Source organism: Mycena indigotica (assembly GCF_014461135.1).
Source record: "Mycena indigotica strain 171206Taipei chromosome Unknown Mind.scaff0003, whole genome shotgun sequence".
Classification (NCBI taxonomy): domain Eukaryota; kingdom Fungi; phylum Basidiomycota; class Agaricomycetes; order Agaricales; family Mycenaceae; genus Mycena; species Mycena indigotica.
The window spans coordinates 5,433,787-5,454,507 of record NW_023503002.1 but is presented as its reverse complement, the minus strand read 5'-3'; the positions used below and the strand labels follow the sequence as shown (position 1 = coordinate 5,454,507).

The following is a 20,721-nucleotide window of genomic DNA, read 5'->3' as shown; positions in this document are numbered from 1 at the left end:
GAGACAAAAGCGGGAAGTGTGGCGTCGGGCGTCTGTTGATGGCAGACCACGTTCTGGGCCCATCCTGATCGATCGAAATGGAGTGATGGACGGATGACAGCTCGGCGTCTATCTTTTTTTTTTTCACCGGAGCCAGCAATTTCCACAAGCATCGGCCGCAATCGCACAACGACGTCCAGACTGACATACTAGTATGAATACCAGCGCACAACTTCTACTCGGCTTAGACCCCCCATCCGCAGCCTCACGTTCACAGTTTCGCCTTCCCTTTCTCACCCTTGCTCTCTTCCGCCTTCGCTCGATACTTTTCCCTGCACATACCCAATCAACCGCCACCCTGCCAGCCAAAATAATACTCACGGAATCTCCATCGCCCGCCTCGTCGCCGTCCCGATCCGCGGGCCTGAATGCGTCACCATAATGTGCCCGTCCAGGTCCCACACAACGATCCGCGCCCGCAGCGAGCCCCGCTCCCAGTGCACCTCAATAGGCGCTGCTCCCGGGCCAATGGCGCCGTTGATCGAAGCCAGCACTTTGTTGTTCTTCCCCTCCGCGAGTTCGCCGATGAGCTGCGCGTCGATGTGGCCGGGCGCCACGGACCCTTTGAGCTGCGGAGGCGGTGGTCAGACACGGGCGCAGCGGCACCAAGGGAGGAGTGGCTCACTGAGAAGTTGGGGCCCTCTGGGCCGCGCCAGAGGCGCCGGTGGAATCCGAAGCGAGGGGGCTGCTGGTTATTCACGGTCACCGTCAACAGCGCACTCTCCAGAAACGACAGGGTGGCTGGCGCACCGAGACGGGTCGAGCTACGGGTGCAGCGGTCTTCCGCGCCGGGGGCCTGAAGAGGTCGTTGGCTTTGGGCGGGTTCCACATGCGGCACTGATAGCAAGACCAAACTGACGGGCAGCCAAGAGCGCAAAGTACTTATATGGCCAATATATGCCGGTCCACGTTGCCAGAGTTTGTCCAGCCGTCTGTCATTCGTTCTGTCAACGATTGCGAGCCGGCCGATTGGACATATGCCCCGAGGGAAAATGGTACTATAAATACGCCAGCTTCGTGCGATGGACTGATGAACACGGTGTATGAATGCCGCATGCACGAGGTCCAGTCGTGCCACTCTTGACTCTTGACCACGATGGACCAGCACTCTCTCATTTTCCCCACCCCACCTTATAAATCTCAGTCTCCTACAGTCTACATGAATGCAGTTGGCAAGTCCTCCTAATGCAGAGGAAAATTTCAGGCTCATATATATCCCAGTGACTGGTGGCACTGGTGGAGGAGGTGGCCCCGCAGCAGGTGGAGCTGGGGGTCCAGGTGGGCCCGGTGAGGGGCCCAAATTTAACAACATTGGGCATGCCAATATTCAGTTTGTGCTCCTTTATATATCAGTTTCTTTGGCTGAACATATACAGTGTATACACCAAAGAAGATACAGACAGCAAGTCCAATTTCATGCTTTTTTTTTTCTGACCTATAGGATCAGATATCAAGAAGAAAGTCAGAGCATGGGTTGCTCCTGTAAATTTTTTCTCCCGCCAGACTGAAATTAATGCACTTCGGGTGGAGAAAACAGGAGATTGGTTGTTGGAACATCCCAAATTCAAAGAATGGGAGGCAATACCTGGGAAACTATTACTGTAGTATTTCAATCAATTCTGCAGCCCTGTGACCTGTGACACATGTGGCAGAAATGTGCAATTCAGCCAAGGGCAAAATTTGGTGTGACCTCCTGCCTTATATGGAAGTTCGGCGCACCGGAGGCGTGGAAAAATTTGGAAATTAACATTTTGGGATGGTTTGGGACCAAACATAACTGCTGTGACCTGTGACAGGCAGAAAAATTTCGGCCAAAAATCTCAATGTGACCGTGACATGATTAATTGATTGAAATACTACAGTATGGTGCTCTGGCATTCGTAAGCAGATTTGTTAATACTTAAACCTAGATGCTAATATTAAATATTAGCTGGGGCTGGAAAAACTGTGCTGGTGTAAGAGTGATTGTAATCAACTTTCATCTATGCTCAATATCTCCTCAGCTCCAAGGTTGTGGATTATCTGCAAACCACACACAGTGCCAAAACTAGAGGCATTGCATGGGCTTATATCAATTACAAGGAAGCGGAAACACAACAGGATGCAAATATATTAGGGGCCATATGGGCACAGTTATCTTTGGACCAGGATATCACAGAGGCTACAAGTCTCTTTAATGACCTTCATACCAAGAAAAACATTCAATATATTCCCCTTAAGGATATTGAGCAACTCCTAAAGACATCAGCAGCAAAATTCTCCCGAATTTTTATTGTGGTGGATGCTCTGGATGAGTATCCAGGACATATACAGCTGTCTCTTGTTCGGAAGCTACGTGCTATTGGCAAACATGTCAGCATGATAATCACTACCCGTCCAAGTATTATGCCTCTAAAGGAATGGTCTGCACTGGAAGTTGAAATTGCTGCACAAGCAAAGGACATTGAGACATATATTCAAGTCAAGATAGCTGACAATGATGATCTACAGCAGCTTATCAATGGAAATAGATTGGTGTAAGGGCAACCCCGGAGGCCTGAGATCAAGGTCCTAGCAGGGGAGGATCCAAAGGCGTGAACATTGGTAAGCGAATACAAATGAAGCTGACCTAGCAGGGGAGGATCCAAAGAGAAGAAACTCTAAGGGTCCGCCTGCTAGGTAGCTGACTATATACTGCTTGTCCGTAGCTGCCGCTGTCGGGCACAGAAGGCTTGGGCGGCGTCGCAGGCGAGGTCCCAGGGCGACCGTCGGGAGGGCGTTGACGGATCGGTGATTGTGCGGGCGAGATGGAGGGCCGGACCGGAGGCGGAACCGGAGTCGGACCGGAATCGGAGGCGTCTCCGAGAGGCCGAAAGGGAGGTTCCCCTGACATCACCCCCCCCTTTGAATGCGGCGTCCCGACGCATAGACCGGAACGGAATCGAGTCGAAGGTCGCGGAGGCGATGTGTCGTGGCTTGCCAGGGTACTTACGATAGAACTCCGCAATTTTCTCCGGGCGAAGACGCGGTCGAAGCGGACCCATTGGTCGTGCGATGCGTCGTAGCCTTTCCATCTGACGAAGTAGTTCAGCCGTTTATACCTCACCCTTGCGTCCAGGATTTCCTCTACTTCCCACTCCGGGACTCCGTCCTCGAGGTCCCGGAGGGGGCTGGTCGTAGCCGGGGCGTCCGTCGAAGGGGTCGTCCTGAGCGAGCTCGAGCTTGACGACGGGGAAGACCGGGTGGAGCTTCGAGTAGCGCGGAGGGAGGTCGAGCTTGTAGGCACCTTTGCTGATCTCCGCGACTATCTTGAACGGTCCAAGGCGGCGATGGGAGAACTTTTCCGAGGGGCGAGTCGTCCTGATGTCAGAGGCATCCAGCCAAACACGGTCGCCAACCTTAAACTCCGGAGACGGAGTCCGTCTCCGGTCGTAGTAGCGCTTGTACTCCTCTTTGGCCTTAGTGAGCGCGGCCTTGGCTTCAGCAACACCAGTGGCGATCCGGTCGCGGAACTCGTTCACTGACTCCATGGCGGAACGGACTCCGGGTTCGAAGCCCATGCGGGGAGCCGTCCCGTGTCCGTCATGAAGGGGACCTGCTGCGTGGAGGAGTGAACATGGTTGTTGTAGGCGAACTCCGCGGCCGGAATCAGCTCATCCCAGTCGTCCTGCTGGTAGTTGGTGAAGATCCGCAAGTACTGCTCCAGCTCCTGGTTGACGCGCTCTGTCTGACCGTCTGTCTGCGGGTGGTATGCCGTGGACGTGGCGGGCTTGATGCCGATTAGACGCCAAAGTTCTCGGGTGAAGTCCGCGATGAACTGCGAGCCGCGGTCGGAGACGTACTTCTCCGGAGTCCCATGGTGCCGCCAGACATTCCGGTAGTAGAGGCGGGCTGCCCCTACTGCATCGACCGTCGTATGACACTCCGAGAAGTGGGCGCGCTTTCCGAGGGTGTCAACGACGACCATGATCGCGTCGTACCCATGGGCTTCGGGAAGCTCTACGATGAAGTCGACGGAGACGGTATGCCAGCGTTCCGGGGGCGTTTCCGTGGGGTGCAGCTCTCCGTGGGGCAGTCTCCGGAGTGCCTTGGTGCGACAGCACAAGTCACAGGTCGTGACATACCGGCCGATATGGCGAGACATCTGAGGCCACCAGTAGTTCCGGGAGACCAACTCCAGGGTCTTGAAACGACCTGCGTGTCCGGCCACTCGGGTGTCATGGCAGAGCTCGATGATGCGTCTCCGGAGGTCCTTGTCCTTTGGTACGACGATCTTTCCTCGGAAATGGAGAAGACCGCCGGAGACGGCCCACTCGTCAGAACGTGAGGAGCGGGGGCCTCGAGCTTGACCTTGAACCTTAAGAAGTTGCCGGGCCGCTAGTGCGACGGGCTCCTCCAGGTCAGGCTCACCGGAGAGGGCATCACGGATGTCGCGGAGGAGTTCAGAGCCGGGACCGAAACGGAAACGCCCCCCGAGTGCGCGGACGTGGAAGAGTTCAGGCCGCAGAAGGACGACATCGGAGTTGTCGGAATCGACTCCGTGGTCGGGTCTCCGGGAGAGGGCGTCAGGCCGACCCATATCGCGGCCAGGCTTGTGGTGCAGCGTGAAGTCGAACCTAGAGAGGTACAGAGACCACCGGGCCTGTCTCCGGTTGAGGTGCTGCGTCTTCCTGAAGTACTCCAAATTCTTATGGTCAGTCCAAATCTCGACAGGGTGCGCGCCCCCGAGGAAGTGTCTATACTCCTCGAGTGCGCGGATGATCGCGAGCATCTCCTTGTCGTGGATTTCGTAGTTGCGCTGGACATCATTTAAGCTTTTGGAATAGAATGCTACAGGGTGCCACTTCCCGTCCGGGGCGGATTGTGAAAGAACCGCCCCGTCGCATAATCAGAGCTGTCCGCCTCGAGTCGGAAAGGCCGTGCGTCGTCCGGAATCGCCAAGACCGGTTCCGAGGTGACCGCGTCCTTGATCGCTTGGAACGCGGAGGCCTCCGCGTCGCCCCAAGTCCACTGCTGGTCCTTCTTGGTGAGCACGAAGAGAGGGCGCGCGAGGGTCGAGAAGTCCCGAATGAACCTGCGGTAGAAATTAGCGAACCCAAGGAATTGCTGAATGTCCTTCTTGTTTTCCGGAGTCGGCCAAGCGGAGACGCCTGCGACCTTGACGGGGTCCATTTCGACGTGGTTGTGGGAGATGATGACTCCGAGGTACTCGATTGACGATTTTTCAAAGTCGCACTTCTCCGCTCGAAGGTACAACTTGTGCTCCCGGAGTCGCTGTAAGACCTCCTGGACAATCTGCCGGTGTTTCCGGAGGTCGGAATGGGCGATCAAGATGTCGTCAAGGTAGATCATGACGTCTCCGGAGAGGATGAGGTCCTGAAAAATGTCATTCATCATCGTTTGGAACGTCATGGGGAGAGTTTGTCAGGCCGAAATACATCACCAAGGGCTCGAACAGGCCTCGGTTAGTCCGGAAGCCGCTTTCCACTCGTCACCTTCCTTGATCCGGACGTTGTTGAAGCCCCAACGGACGTCGAGTTTGGTGAAGTAACGAGCGCCTTTGAGCCGGTTGATGAGGTCGTTGATCAGCGGAAGGGGGTACCGGTTTTTGACAGTCATCGCGTTGAGAGCACGGTAGTCCTGGACGAAGCGGAGTCCCGTCCGTCCTTCTTGACGAAGAAGACCGGAGACGCCATCGGAGACTTGGAGGGGCGAATCCGTCCCGTGGATAGCCCTTCCTCGATGAACGCGTCGAGCTCGCGTTGCTCAAGGGGCGAGATGGGGTACACCTTGCAGTTGGTGGGCTTAGCGTCGGGGACGAGTTCGATGGCGTGGTCCCAGGTCCTCCGCTCCGGTAGTGTGTCGAAGGACTCCTTGTTGAAGACGTCCTGGAACTCCTTAGCCCAGTCCGGGATGTCAGAGGGCGGAGGGGCGGAGTTCCTGGCAAAGGCTTCGGCCAGGCGCTGCGAGACAGTACTGCCAGCGCGTATCTCTTCTGCGGGACGGAAAGACGTGTAGAAGATGCAGTCACCATCTTCGAGCTGGCCATCGTCATCCTCGTCATCGGAGTCCAGCATCAGATCAGGCAGGCTGGAGTCATCACCGGAGACGGAATTGTCTCCGTCGTCAGGCCCAGAGAGGTCCATGGCGCAGATCGAGGGGAACGGGCCGGAGCGGAGCCGTTTCTGGAGTAACCGGAGTCGCCGCAGCTCAGTCCGTTCAACACGTTCTTCCTCGCGGCAAGTGGAGCAGCCGCGAGGGCACCGCGTCATCTTGACCTCCTTGGTTTCCCAATCGATCTCTGGGTTATGCTTCCGCAGCCAGGAGTACCCCAGGATGAGGTCTTGTTTACCAAGATGGGTGACGGCAAGTTGAACACGCTCGGAATGGCCTTTGTAGCGTAAGACCAAGTCCGCGATCTGGTTGATGGAGCCAGCATCATTCGGAGTGCCATCGACGTTGAAGACCGGAATCGGTTGCGCCAGAGTGCGGACTGGAATGCCATTCCTAGTGACATAGTTTGTGTCGATGAAATCAGAGGTGGCACCACAGTCAACCAGACCGGAAAGCGAGAGCTTGAGTGCGCTGGTAGTGGACTCTAGCTCCAACGGGAGGTGGAGGGAGTTCACCCCAGGGGCAGCGGCAACGGTGTACTGCTTGGGCAGTTTCTTTTCCCAGGCAGTGAGGCGGCGGAGGACGATGACCGGAGTCGCGGGCGGAGTCGGAGACGGAGTCGTGGCGGGGGCAGGAGAGGGTGTGTCTTTCGTTTCGGGCTCATTGTAGGGCAAGGAACTGCATTCATCATACAAAGAGGCAAAACGATTTATAGACGCGAACGAGGGCACACCAGTCACTCGTCGCGGGGGACAAAATCCTCTCCGGCCATCGACTCCGCTGCCGTCTCCGGCAGGGCAGCTGTGTCCGTGTAGCGGGCGATCAACTCCGCTAACATCTCGTCACCGAGTTGTTGGATCACCTCGTCGAGGATGTCCATCGAGCGGACATCGGCGGGGAGGGGGCAATCCCGGGCGAGATGGTTTGGGTCGCCGCACCTGAAGCAGGCGCGACGAGGGGCACCCCGAGCCCTAGTGCGATCCAACTCCATGGGGACGGGAGCTGGAGGCACCGGAGCGGGGGCGCGGGCCGCGGGTGGCACGACCGGAGCCACCGGGCGGAGAGGGGCCGGAGCCGGGATGCGGTTGACCGGAAACGGAGTCCGAATCAAACCGCCAGGCGTCTTGGGGGCGGCTGACTTGATCAGCTTGGCCCGGACCAGGGCCTCGTATTGACGGAAGGCCCGGGTGCGCCAGCTAAGGTAGTCCCGGAGGTCCGGGGGGTCGTTCGAGGACGTGATTCCGTTGTTGATCAGGGGGTCAAGTCCGTGGCGGAACTTGGTCACCTTGACCAACGCGTCTTCGAATCCGGCGAGGTCCATCAGGTCCTCGAAGTCGTCGGTGTACTGGTAGACATCCTTTGTGCCCATGTGATAGGCGGAAGTCTCCAGTTTGGAGAGAGCATGATCTTGCTCGTTCTCCTCGACGAACCGGAGTCGAAACTCGAAACGAACGAGCCCCAGGACGGAAACGGAAACGGGGCTTTGCTTCCGTGGCGCTCCGCCCATTGCTGAGCGGGTCCTTCTGCCATAAACGACATGGCATAGCGGACAGCCTTTTCCTCGCTCGCCTCTCCGTTGACCACAAAGGCCTCAGGGGCAAGGCGGGCGTAGGTGCGGACCGTAGAGGAACGCGGCCCGCGTTTCCGGTCGCCGTTGAAGGTGAACGGGGGGTTTGGTCGCAAGACCAATTTTGAGGCGAGGTTGATGTCGCCAAAAGGGCTTCGGAGTCGCCCTGGATCGGAGTCGGAGTCGGAATCGACGTCTCCGGCGATGGTGTTTGGGGTCCGCCAGCATTATTAGCGGCGGCAGCGGCAGCGGAAGCCTGGTTGGTGAGTAAAGCAAGGGCCTCAGTTAGGCTATCGATTTTCGCCTCGAGTGAGTCCAGCCGGGCGTCTGCGGTAGGAGTGACTCCGGACGGCATGACGGGTGCGGGGACCACAGGAGTAGAGGAGGAGGGGACAAGTGGCAGGGGCGGTGACGAGGGCGGAACGGACTCGTACTCCAGGGCCTGAGTCAGCGCCGAACCTGGCAATCTTGTCCGGTTGATCCCGTAGAGAGTTTCTTCTGCTGTAAGGGCAACCCCGGAGGCCTGAGATCAAGGTCCTAGCAGGGGAGGATCCAAAGGCGTGAACATTGGTAAGCGAATACAAATGAAGCTGACCTAGCAGGGGAGGATCCAAAGAGAAGAAACTCTAAGGGTCCGCCTGCTAGGTAGCTGACTATATACTGCTTGTCCGTAGCTGCCGCTGTCGGGCACAGAAGGCTTGGGCGGCGTCGCAGGCGAGGTCCCAGGGCGACCGTCGGGAGGGCGTTGACGGATCGGTGATTGTGCGGGCGAGATGGAGGGCCGGACCGGAGGCGGAACCGGAGTCGGACCGGAATCGGAGGCGTCTCCGAGGGGCCGAAAGGGAGGTTCCCCTGACAATTGGTGCAAAACGAAATAGTACAAAACATTACCTCTATGTCAGATGGAATGTAAGCCTTCAGTTTAGCTTTAACCTGATGAAGTTGTGCATTTGGTCTCACTTATATTATAGGTTTCTGTTAGCTCAATTGCAGCTTACCCTTCTTAATGATGCAATATCAGTCAGCATGTTGAGGAAGATGCTAGGTAAATTGCCAATCAGCCTCATAGCAAGCTATCAAGTCATAATGGAGAGAATCCAGTTGAAGAACAAAGATAGAGAAATTGCACTTGTAAGGGCAACCTCGCGAGGCTCGAAATCAGAGTCCTGAGCAGAGGGGGAATCCTTAGTGAACTACTACAACAGGAAGGGACGCTACAGACTCACCTGAGCAGAGGGGGAATCCTTAGAGAACAAGCCAAGGAGCCCTCTGCCCAGGTGCACTACTATATACTAGTGACCGGAGTAATGATAGAGTGACTGCGTGGCGACGGATGACGGGTTGGAGAAGTCAGGTGTCGCTAATGGACCCTAGGTGAGTGTCGAGTAGCCCTCGAAGCTCCGGAGAGGCAGGTTTGGGACCGTGATGCCAAGGGAGGGGCCCAGGCATCCCTAGAAGGCCCAAGAAGGGCTTCGGGAGGTCCAGGCTGCCTCTGGGCGTCTCCGCTTGTGACCGTGACGTGACAACCGGAATCGGAATCGGAATCGACTTCGGGTGTGTGACTGTGACGTGACGGCCGGAAACGGAGAGGGAAGGCGTGGAGCGGAAAAGGAAGGAGTCTGGTCTAGCCCAAGGGCCGGGGAGTGTCGAAGAGGACCAATGGGAATGGCGGCCAGCCATGACCACTGGAGGGTAGCGACAGGGGGTCACTCGGAGACGTCCCCGGACGTCTCCAGAGAGGTGGAGGTGTGAGGGCGTGCAGCCTGGGGCGCTGCAGTAGGCACGAGCCTTAACGGCAGTAGGCCTTACCCAGGGGAAGACCCGATGACGGGGGCTGTGGTGGCGGAGTAGAGAGCGGAGCCATGGCAAAGCTCAGCCATCCGAACGTAAGCCCGAATGCTGACATAGGTTGGGGACACCCAAGAGGTCCAGCGGATAGAGATGGTAGGGAGACCTTGATAAGTAACAGCCCAGAGAGGCTAGAAGGCCATAAGCTCAAGGTCTCGGAGGGAAGTGGTGCATCCACATCCGGAGAGGTCTCCGATGGCATTAGTGATCCATGATGGTGATTCCGGATGGACTTCCGGAGGGGAGTGGCCAGGGAAGTCGAAGACTCGGGATCACTGGATGTGGGATGTGGTGCAGGCAGTGGAGGGAGGGAGAGCGTTAGGGTGCGGAGACACGAGCGGAGACGCGAGCGGAGACGCAGCGCTTGATGGGATCAAGTGACGGCATCAGGGGTTCCCCTGACAGCACTTCCTGTCTTGCAATGGGTGAGCCATGTAAAACGACCATTGACTATGCAGGAGTTGCAGACAGCGCTATTTCTAGTCTTTGAAGAGGCAGACACCCCCTTGCCTCCACTAGATACACAGATTCCCAGAGAAATCATCCTGAAAGCTTGTTGTGGTCTTGTAATTGAGGATGAAAAGACACATCTTGTCCATCTAGTTCATTTTACTGCCCAAGACTTCTTAGATAAGATATGGAGGAATAGTTCTGCAGTGATTGAAGAAATGATTGCATCAAAGCTGCTTTCTTATATAGACCTAGCTCATCTATGGAAACCTGACTTGGAATATAAGTATTTACCACTGATAGACTATTCTCAATACTTCTTGCAGCATGCAAGAGGAGCACTAGAGTATAATCTTTATTCTCGGTTCTCACACAGTATGCAGAACCTGAAGAAAATACCAGAATCATGGAGAAGAATTCAACCATGGAAGTGGGCAATGCACTATGAAATCACTCCCTTATGGATTGCAGTTGGAGGTGATCTACAATACATATCAGCAGAAAAACTGAAAACTGAAGTGTTGAGAGATGAGCTGCTCATTATAGCCAGCAGGTGTGGTTTAGCAGATATGGTCCAGCTATTACTATCTTCAGGGGCAAATATAAATGTATACTCTACCCCTATCGGTAGTGCACTTCATGCTGCAATTGATGAGACTCATATCAGTCTCATGGTATTCCTTTTAGATCAGGGTGCTGATGTTGACGTTATGTGTCGTCTTCGTGGAACGCCACTTCAGTCTGCAGTAATGAAGCAACAGAAAGATGTTGTGAATATACTACTTAATTATCAGGCTAGTATCAATATTAAAAATCCATATGGCGGAACACTCTTGCAGCAAGCTGTTAAATTGCTCTATCGCATGGTAACATTTCATGGTCAGAGAAATGATCAGGAAATAATAACAGCTTGTGCAATTATCTTACTACTTTCGGAACATGGTGCTAGTGGTGAAGAGAGAGCAGTAATTTGGGCTGCATCTTGTGGTAGGGCCTTAGAAGTTAAGCAGCTCAGTCTGGACAAGAATTCTAAAGCTGGCATATATGAAACATCTGAGAATAAATTTAAGGCAACTATTGAGCATCTACTGAGTAAAGTAGATAGTTCTGATGGGACAGCTGCATACCTAGCAACAGGACTCCAGGCAGCAGTATATGGTGGCTCAGTAGAAACTGTTTGCTTCTTTTTGAATAAAGGTGCTGCTGTAAATGGGATATCAGGTATTAGTGATCAGGATCCACTTGAGGTTCATAGTGCCTGGGCAGGAACAGAAGTATTAGAGCTGCTTTTAAACAAGCATGTTGATATGAACTTGGTTGGCAGTGCATATGGAACAGCACTCCAAGCTGCAGCTGCTAAGGGATCAACAGAGATTGTTGAGCTTCTTCTAACAGAGGGTGCTGATATTAACTTGGTTGGTGGTGCACATGGAACAGCGCTCCAAGTTGCAGCTGCTAAGGGATTAACAAAGATTGTAAAGCTGCTTCTAAACAAGGGTGCTGATATTAACTTGGTTGGTGGTATATATGGAACAGCGCTTCAAGCTGCAGCTGCTCAAGGATCAACAGAGATTGTTGAGCTGCTTCTAAACAAGGGTGCTAATGTTAACTTGGTTAGTGGTGCATGTGGAACTGCACTTCAAGCTGCAGCTGCTCAGGGATCAATAGAAATTGTTGAGCTGCTTCTAAACAAGAGTACTGATATTAACTTGGTCGGTGGTGCATATGGAACAGCACTCCAAGCTGCAGTATACCGGACATGGACAGAGATTGTTGTGCTTCTTCTAAGCAAGTGTGCTGATGTTAACTTGGTTGGTGGTGCATATGGAACAGCGCTCCAAGCTGCAGCTGCTAAGGAATTAACAGAGATTGTAAAGCTGCTACTAGATGAAGGTGCTAATGTTAACTTGGTTGGTGGCAAATATGGAACAGCACTCCAAGCTGCAGCTGCTAAGGGATCAACAGATATTGTAGAGCTGCTTGTTAACAAAGGTGCTAATATAAACTTGGTTGGTGGTGAATATGGAACACCACTCCAAGCTGCAGCTGCTCAAGGATCAACAGAGATTGTAAAGCTGCTCTTATCTAAGGGTGTTGATATTAACTCAGGGGCTGGTGAGTATGGAACAGCACTCCAAGCTGCAGCTGCTGAGGGATATGAAGATATTGTAGAGCTGCTACTAAATAAAGGTGCTGATATTAACTTGGTTAGTGGCCAATATGGAACAGCACTCCAAGCTGCAGTATACACGTCATATTCAGACATTGTAGAGCTGCTGCTAAACAGAGGTGCTGATATTAACTTGGTTGGTGGCCAATATGGAACAGCACTCCAAGCTGCAAGCATTACAGGATTGCTGGATATTGTAAAGCTGCTTGTTAACAAAGGTGCTAATATAAACTTCGTTGGTGGTGAATATGGAACAGCACTCCATGCTGCAGCATACTGTAACATTGTCAGGGGAACCTTCCTTTCGGCCCGGAATCGACCCGATTCCGACTCCGGTGATCGCATCACCGCCATCAATCGCATCACCGCCCCCGCCTGGCGATCCCCCTGGGACCTGGCCTGCGACATGGCGCAGGCATACTGCACGGAGCAATGATCAACCTTGGCGCGTCAAGAGCGCAGTATATAGTTCAGCTACCTAGCAGGGCGGACCCTTAGAGTTTCTTCTCTTTGGATCCTCCCCTGCTAGGTCAGCTTCCTTTGTATTTGCTTACTGTTATTCACTCTTTGGATCCTCCCCTGCTAGGACCTTGATCTCAGGCCTCCGGGGTTGCCCTTACAGCAGAAGAAACTCTCTACGGGATCAACCGGACAAGATTGCTAGGTTCGGCGCTGACTCAGGCTCGGAATACGAGTCCGTTCCGCCCTCGTCACCGCCCCTACCACTTGTCCCTCCTCCTCTGTCACTCCTGTCGTCCCCGCACCTGTCATGCCTTCCGGAGCTACTCCTGACGCTGACACTCGGCTGGATGCACTCGAGGTGAAAATCGACCGCCTAACTGAGGCCCTTACTCTTCTCACCACCCAGGCTTCCACTGCCGCTGCCGCCGCTAATACTGCTGGCGGACCCCAAACAACACCACCCCGGAGACGTCGATTCCGACTCCGACTCCGGTTCAGGGCGATTCCGAGGCCCTCTTTGGCGACATCAACCTCGCCTCAAAATTGGTCTTACGACCAAACCCTCCGTTCACCTTCAACGGCGATCGGAAACGCGGCCGCGTTCCTCTATGCGGTCCGCACCTACGCCCGCCTTGCCCCTGAGGCCTTTGTGGTCAACGGAGAGGCGAGTGAGGAAAAGACCGTCCGCTATGCCATGTCGTTTATGGCAGAAGGACCCGCTCAGCAATGGGCGGAGCGCCACGGAAGCAAAGCCCCGTTTCCGTTTCCGTCCTGGGGCTCGTTCGTTTCCGAAGTTTCGACTCCGGTTCGTCGAGGAGAACGAGCAAGATCATGCTCTCTCCAAACTGGAGACTTCCGCCTATCACATGGGCACAAAGGATGTCGAGGAGTATCGGCATTTCCTCGAGGGCGCCGCGCATCCGGTCGAGATTTGGACTGACCATAAGAATTTGGAGTATTTCCAAAAGGCGCAGCACCTTAACCGTCGGCAAGCCCGATGGTCGTTGTACCTTTCTAGGTTTGACTTCATGCTGCACCACGTCCCAGGTCGCCAGATGGGCCACCCAGATGCTCTCTCCCGCCGGCCTGACCATGGCATCTCCGAAGACAACTCGGACGTCACCCTCTTGCGCCCCGAGCTTTTCCACGTTCGCGCGCTTGAGGCCGTCACTGTCTCTGGGCCTGGGTCCGAACTTGTCCGCAACATCAAGGAAGCACTATCCGGTGAGCCTGACCTAGAGGAGCCCGTCGCGCTTGCGGCCCGGCAACTCTTGAAGGTCCGAGCTCAAGTTCGGGGCCCCCGCTCATCACGTTCGGACGAGTGGTCCGTCTCCGGCGACCTCCTGTACTTCCGCGGCAAGGTTGCGCAAAACTCTAGCATTTAATTGGTGTCAAGCCGGCTACCTCTACGGCTTACCCACCTGTTAATCCCATATACCCTCACATATTAGAAGTGTCGACCCATCTGGGTGACCTCTCTTGCATGAAAGGAAGTGTCTTAAGAGCCTATGCTGTGATATTTGGGGGGAAAAATCTGCAATAATTCTGCAGCTTGAGACCTGTTTTGAGTGTTAAGTGCATATCTGGTGGCATATCAACTTATTTGATGCGATCAGCCATATTGCTATATAAGGAAATAAGACTCAGCTCAAGAAATTTCAGTAGATATCAGGTTTTATCCTCTTCTGAACCAAATCAATGCATGTTGATCCCATCAGTGATCTCAACAATATATCTGAGACACTGTTGTACTCGGCACAGGTGTAAGTTATAAACATAACCTCAACCATCAGCCCCATCAGTCCCATCAGTCCTAAATAAACCTGGAGAGAAAAGAAAAAAGCTCATATTCTAACAAAAAAGGAGATACTACTAATAGTCCAGTTCATCTCGTTCATCTTCGTCAATCCCCAGTCCAGCAAGACTATAGATCAGTTGGGATAGTTCCGCATCTTGGGCATCATCACCCTCATCATCTGAATCCTCTCCCTCTTCATCGAACCGGCCCATCTCTATGTCTTGATCGGAAACTGTCGGCATGCTCTCCGCGTCAACCACCATAGTATCCTCGCTTGACACCGCACATGGAGTAACAGCATCACCCAAAACAAGAGACCCAGTAAAGCCTTCTAAGGCAACCAAGGACTGGAAGCGTTGACGGTGTGTGTCATCGAATCGATGGCGCCTCGAGGCATACTCAGCAACATGAGCAGCCATGATGAAGTCTTGCTCCGCCTTCTCTGCTGACTTGCCGGCAGGATTCCGCAACTCCGCCTCCCTCTGCTGCAAAAACGCCAGATCGTCCCTCATCCATGTTAATACCCGGCGAATCTCCACGTTCAGGCGTTCAATCTCTTCACGCGCGCGTAAGATCTTGAAGTATTGATGCATGATTTCTCGATAGACTGGTCTTGCCCAGCGTTTGTTCTGTATGTCGCCAGTACTATCTCGAAGGAGGTCGAATTCGGACAGGAATGTTTGGGCTGCAACATCGTCCCAGGAGATGGGAGATCGTGGTGGGGTCTGCAAAACAGCGATCGCGTTATAGGTCTCGACTGCTCGCTTGATTGTCTGAGATCGAGTTTGGATAGATCTTGCTAGATGCGTGCGCAAAGTGATATCCTGGGTACGAGTTAAAATAGCAATTAGTGATAATATGATGCATACCGAGACCGGATTGGTTCATTTTCGAAAGCTCCAAAAGTCGCTGCACCAACAGTAGTTCCAACCGGCCAAGTGCACGTGTAAACTCCAAATGAAGAGCCTCTTTCTCCGCCTCTTGATACTCTGCCTGCTCAGACTTCCACCGTTCCAAAATGCCGAGCTCGGCCTCCAATTCGTGAACCAGTCTTTCCTCTCGCTCTAAGCGTTCTTCGCAGCTGGTTCACCTCCCTCTATGCAAAACACTTGGGCTGTTGCCCAAGAATGTTTTGCACAACACCTCGGCTCTCCCCCGGCAGGTGGCCAGGTGGTCTCCGGGATCAATTTTGATGCCTCCGGTGCCTAAGACCATCAAGAATGATGGTTCTCGGCAGGGTCCCTGACATCAATCACGGCTCGAACACGGCGTCGGACTGGAAGCTTATCTAAACACTTCCTTCTCTCACGACAACAACAATATATTCCGACAACGACTACACTACTCTACCTCCGTTTTCGCCCTTTCGCAGTTGGCGGCGCCTTCGTCACAGCAGTTTGGTTGATCTCCGGCTCTGCCACAGCGTTTGCGGCAGGGTGCTCTGCTGTATTGGGCTCATCGTTGGCGGGAGGCGATGAGCGCTGCGTATGCTTCCATCTGTCCAATATATGGTGAGACCACACCCAAACTCATCGCGTAGCACTGACCTGGTCATCTCAGTCAACACCCACGACACATCCGCGATACTTTCCCTCCAGACACGCGATACAGGCTGCTCCAGCTCATGCTCCCGCTCAGCCCACCACGCTAAACACTTCAAGACGCTCAGCATGCCGTTCTTGCCGGGGACATCCAGGGACGACCATTCAGACTGGTTTGCTGCCTGCACCAGTTTCTCGCCTCGCCAATCGGGGCAGATATCCACCCACCAAGCCCGCCACTTGCTACCGAATACGACGGGGTCTGGAATGCTCGGTTTCCACGCGAGACGGCGTCCGCGTCCTATCCAAGCATGGATTTGCTCTGGACGTTTCGCAGCGCGGTGCGAGTCTGTCTACCAAAAGGTCAGCTTCTTATATTTGATGCGGACAATAGCTCACTGAAATTACGAAGCCACATTCCCTTTCCCACTCAATCCATTTCTCCACCAACGACACCCATTCTTCGTCATCAAATGAGAGGGTTAAATGGTCTCGCTTTGCGGCGGAAACGGCCCATTCCCCATCGCCCGTCGGCTTCTGCTTTCCGCTGGAACGCGTTCTCGGGGGCGTCGCACGAGCAATAGGAGTTCCAGTCCCAGAGTCGTCGTCGGACTCACTGTCAGACTCGGCAGAGGAGTCATCGCCCCGTTTCTTCTTCGATTCTCGGCCTGTTGCCTCGTCTTGGCGCTTACGCTTCCCTTTACTCATTGCTGGTCCTTTATCCGCGCCCGCCCATGTCGGACCAAGCCCCAGTTGTCTCATCAGAGCTTGGTTTCGCAAAATATTGTCCTCCCTCTCGTTTTCATACGCCGAGTTGAACCACTTCAAGCCGATTTGTATCTCTCGTTCCTCCTCTGGAAGCGATAGCAGATATTCGCGCAAGAGTGGCCCGGGTGGATTGATGAAGCGATGCAAAGGGTCGGGCTCATCGGGCTTCTCCATGTCGGGCTCTTCCTCGGCCACAGGTCGCTCGATAGCCGGTTCTTCAACACCAGGCTGGATAACAGCAGCAGTGGACGCAATGGGCTGCTCGATCACAGGCTGCTCGATCACAGGCTGCTCGACCACAGGCCCCGCTAGGGTTGTGGCAGTGACAACGGCAGTTGGAGTTGCTGCGGTTGTAGTCGGAGGTAGAGGACCAATATCTAGCAACAACGCGTTCAAAGATACTCTCATCAAAGAGAGTGGATCGGTACTCACATTTTTTTGCCACAAACCGGGAGAACCAGCGGATGCACTCTGCATAACCAGCCGGTTCGAGCTGCGCAAAATCTCTGCCGTCTTCGTCATCGTCCCGAGATTGCAAACTTTTCAATTCGTCAATCAATGCAACGCAAGGCTTGATTTTACCTTTCTACCAGCACGTTCATCCCTCCATTCAACTCTTCCACCGTGCCGAAAAGCAAAGCGACTTCGCAATTTGTATATTGCGAGATTAAGTCGAGAAGAGGCTGCACCACCTGCGGCAGCCGTCGTCTGGCCCTGGCTTCGTTGTCAGCAAAACGGTTACACTCGTCAGCGACACTTACTCGGCCATGTCCTCCGGGGCATCCGGTGCGAAGCCTTCTCTCGCGTCGTCGTGCTGAGCCAACGCCATCTCATGGGCCTCATCTGCCTCTTCTGTGATTTTCTCCTGTACCTCCTTGCTCTCCTCGGCCAACAACAGAGCAGCAACCTTGCCTCGAAGCTGGAGGTGGTCCTTCTTCTCAGCCTTATCGTGGCCTGCGGCGACAAACGCATCTTGCACCTTGCCTTTGAAGTCCTCGTGACCCATATAAAATTGGGCGTCGTTTGGTCTTCGAGGTGTCGGGCCCACGTTTCGCAGCTGCTTCAGCATCGACTGCCAAGGATTCTTGGCTTTCTTCACAGTGGGCTGGCGCGCAAACCATCTCTTGATGCGCTATGTGATGTGTTTGTCAGTGCCAACGAAAGGTCAATGAAAGCGACGCACCTTCTCCATATCCTCGACAATTTTGCGCTTCTGCTCTATCTCTTCGTCGTTCTCGGGTGGTCTGGCCAACGCGGCGAGCTCGTCAGGGTCCTCGGGCAGCTCGGTATCCATACTCGCCCTCCAAGGCGATATTTTCCAAAAGCCGGGCATGACGACGTCCCAGATGGACTTGCCCGTGCCACGGCGATGTTTGTGTCCTCCCTTGTTGCGGTTCATGTATTCTTCAATGTAGCCCTCGAGATATTCGCGGCGCGCTTTCCATGGAAGTGGCCTTGATTTCCTCTCTTGACGGGGTCGCCTGTGCTGGGACGTTGTGCTTTCTTGCCTTTGCTAGATTTCAAGCCAGACATTGTTCTGAAGCGGAGCAAAACAAGTCGGGGTGGGGGGATGTATGGTGGACAGAGAGCAAGACTTCGACCCGCAAACCAGAAACAGGAAGCGGCCCTCTACCTCCCTACGAGCCTATCTATCCGCTACTTCGCTACTTCGCTACTTCGCTTCTGCCACGATGCATCGTCCTCTCCTCGTACCTCGTCCTCGTTTTCTCCCTTGGTGGATTGTCCAGAGTTGCCCAAGTAAGTCCTTGCCCATCGCCCCCCTCACCAATCCAAACTTGACGAATTTACAAGCGAAAGCTTTTAGCATGTGGCGCCGGACTGGTCGGAACTATGCTTCACCCACTGCTTCGATACGCCCTCGTGTCATCCGAATAGCAACGAGAGCTTAGCTTCACGTTCTGCCAAGTACTAGACCAAAAACTGTATCACATTTAGTCAAGAAATCTACTCCAAATCTTTTCCCTGCATCTGGACACCGCTTCTACGCAAAAAACTCGATAATTTGGTCCGGAACCCGATCAGGCTTTAGTTCTTCGTCGGCCACATGCCCGAATTCACCAGGGGCTGCAGGAGTGAAAGGCAAACTATACGCCCATGCAGCAACGCGCCTCTGGTCGTCTGAGCCATGCGCACGCGCATAGCGCCCCCACTCGTGCGGCGCTTGAACATAAGTCGCTAAGTGGTCCCTATTGACTTAACTTAGATCCACTGTGCAAGGTAAAGAAATAGCAGACGTACCACGATGGGAGCATCAAGCCCTTGTGCTCGATAGTCCAGAACCGAGGTTTGCGATCGCCCTGGCCGAGACGATGTCGTGGAACGAGCAAGGGAATGGTTTCAGAGGGTTCTGGCGAGGAGGCTGGAGCGGGAGATAGAGGTCGTGAGGCTCTTGGTGATGACGACGCGACAGAGCTGGCGAATCCCAAAGAGTCGAAAGAGCTGTCCGTGATATTCGAGTCGAAAGAGCTGTCAGTATTTTCCAGCGAATTGTCAGCGCTCAAGTCGGCGCCTCGCGCTACTGGTAGACGCGTTGGCAGACTGGGCAGCAGCAACTCGCTTCAATTGCTCCACGAGCTCGCCGTCAGAAACCGGAAATGGGTTCGGCGAAAACAGGATAGATGACTTCTCGCGAGTGGGAGAAGCACTGGGGGATGGCCATGGACTGTTGACAGGAGGAGGCTGAGGAGTTTGCCCAACAGCAAACATAACCGCCGGGTCTGTTATTGCATGCTCTTCGTGCTCATAGGCGCACACAGAGGCCCACAGCTGCAAAGCTTCTGCCCAAGTCCAGCAAAGGTGCCAGGTGTAGCCATCATGTCCATTCGCAGCGCGTGCAGAGTCGCTAAAGAGGTGGTAAGCTCTTGGCATGACGAGTAGATTTCAAAATGACCGTACGGGCTTGTATAAACGCCAGGTTTACATCCTTTGGTCACCACAGCCAACACGCCATTGCTAAAAGGATCCTCGATTCGATAAGCGCGACCGGGGTCGGGATAGAACGGCGGTTGGCAGAGTAGATAGACGGGACATTGGCCATTCATCACGAGTGCGCAGATGAGGGGGTTAACGAGAAGCAAAGGGAAGGCCGAACAGGCTAATACTTAGTCGATGGTGGATGAGCGGCATTAGACTTCATCAGATGACGTCAGCGTCAATGATTCTCAGAAGTTAAGTGAAAATTCTTTTTTTTTTACGGGGCAGCAGCGATTCAAGCAGTTAGATTCAAGTAGTTACGGGCAGATACGTTACGGGCAGAGGCAGATACAAGACAGGTACGCTACACAGATGTTTTGAGAGTCCTTGGGCACACAGACGATACAAGACAAGCACAACAAGCGGTACTAATAGCAGCAGACAAACAAGCAAACCAAACAAGCAAACCAGACGGGAACACTTTTGTTCGCTCTATGCACGGGTGCCGGCACTGGTGGTGGCCTGGGCACTGGCCAGGGCAGGGGCGGGGCGTGTGGGTGCAGCCGTCGACATGCTCGCAGGAGCATTTTGAGACCAGGAGAGCGACCCAATCATGGATGGGTTGGGCGACGCGTGCCAAAGCTTCTGAGCCTCCTCGGTCGACAAGAAGTAAGGACGACCCTTCGTTGTCCTACTCATGGCGGACAATTGTCTTGGGAAACTATTTAGATAGAGAATTCAACGAAATACACCAGAACTCACCGCACGAGAATATCCTGGACCGCTGGGAGGTCCTCCTTCGTCATAGTCGTCACTGGCAAGTCCGCGTTCAAGATGCCGCTGTTTTGCGAGCGAGGGTGCTTGATGACGACCACCGTGCCGCGGCAGACAGGCAACGGGCAGCGAATACCGGCGAAGATGTGCTGGATTGCTTTATTTTCGGGGCGAATACGGTCCATCGGGGAGTGAGGACAGTCCAGAAGGATGGTGAAACAGTGGTCCGGGAGAGAGGGATGGGTGTCCACCATTTTGGGGCATTGGGAGCAAGGAA

The 20,721-nt window shown here is 54.1% G+C and overlaps 1 protein-coding gene across 1 annotated transcript; it reads right to left on the bottom strand.

The window, feature by feature from the left end:
* Nucleotides 1-250: 250 nt before the first annotated feature.
* Nucleotides 251-870, bottom strand: MIND_00401600 (uncharacterized protein; the record flags this gene model as incomplete). The annotated part of the gene is made up of 4 exons (XM_037360841.1): nucleotides 251-311; nucleotides 361-608; nucleotides 665-727; nucleotides 790-870. 4 exons carry the CDS (start codon nucleotides 868-870, stop codon nucleotides 251-253), a joined length of 453 nt encoding a protein of 150 aa, XP_037223726.1.
* Between the last annotated feature and the right edge of the window lie 19,851 nt (nucleotides 871-20,721).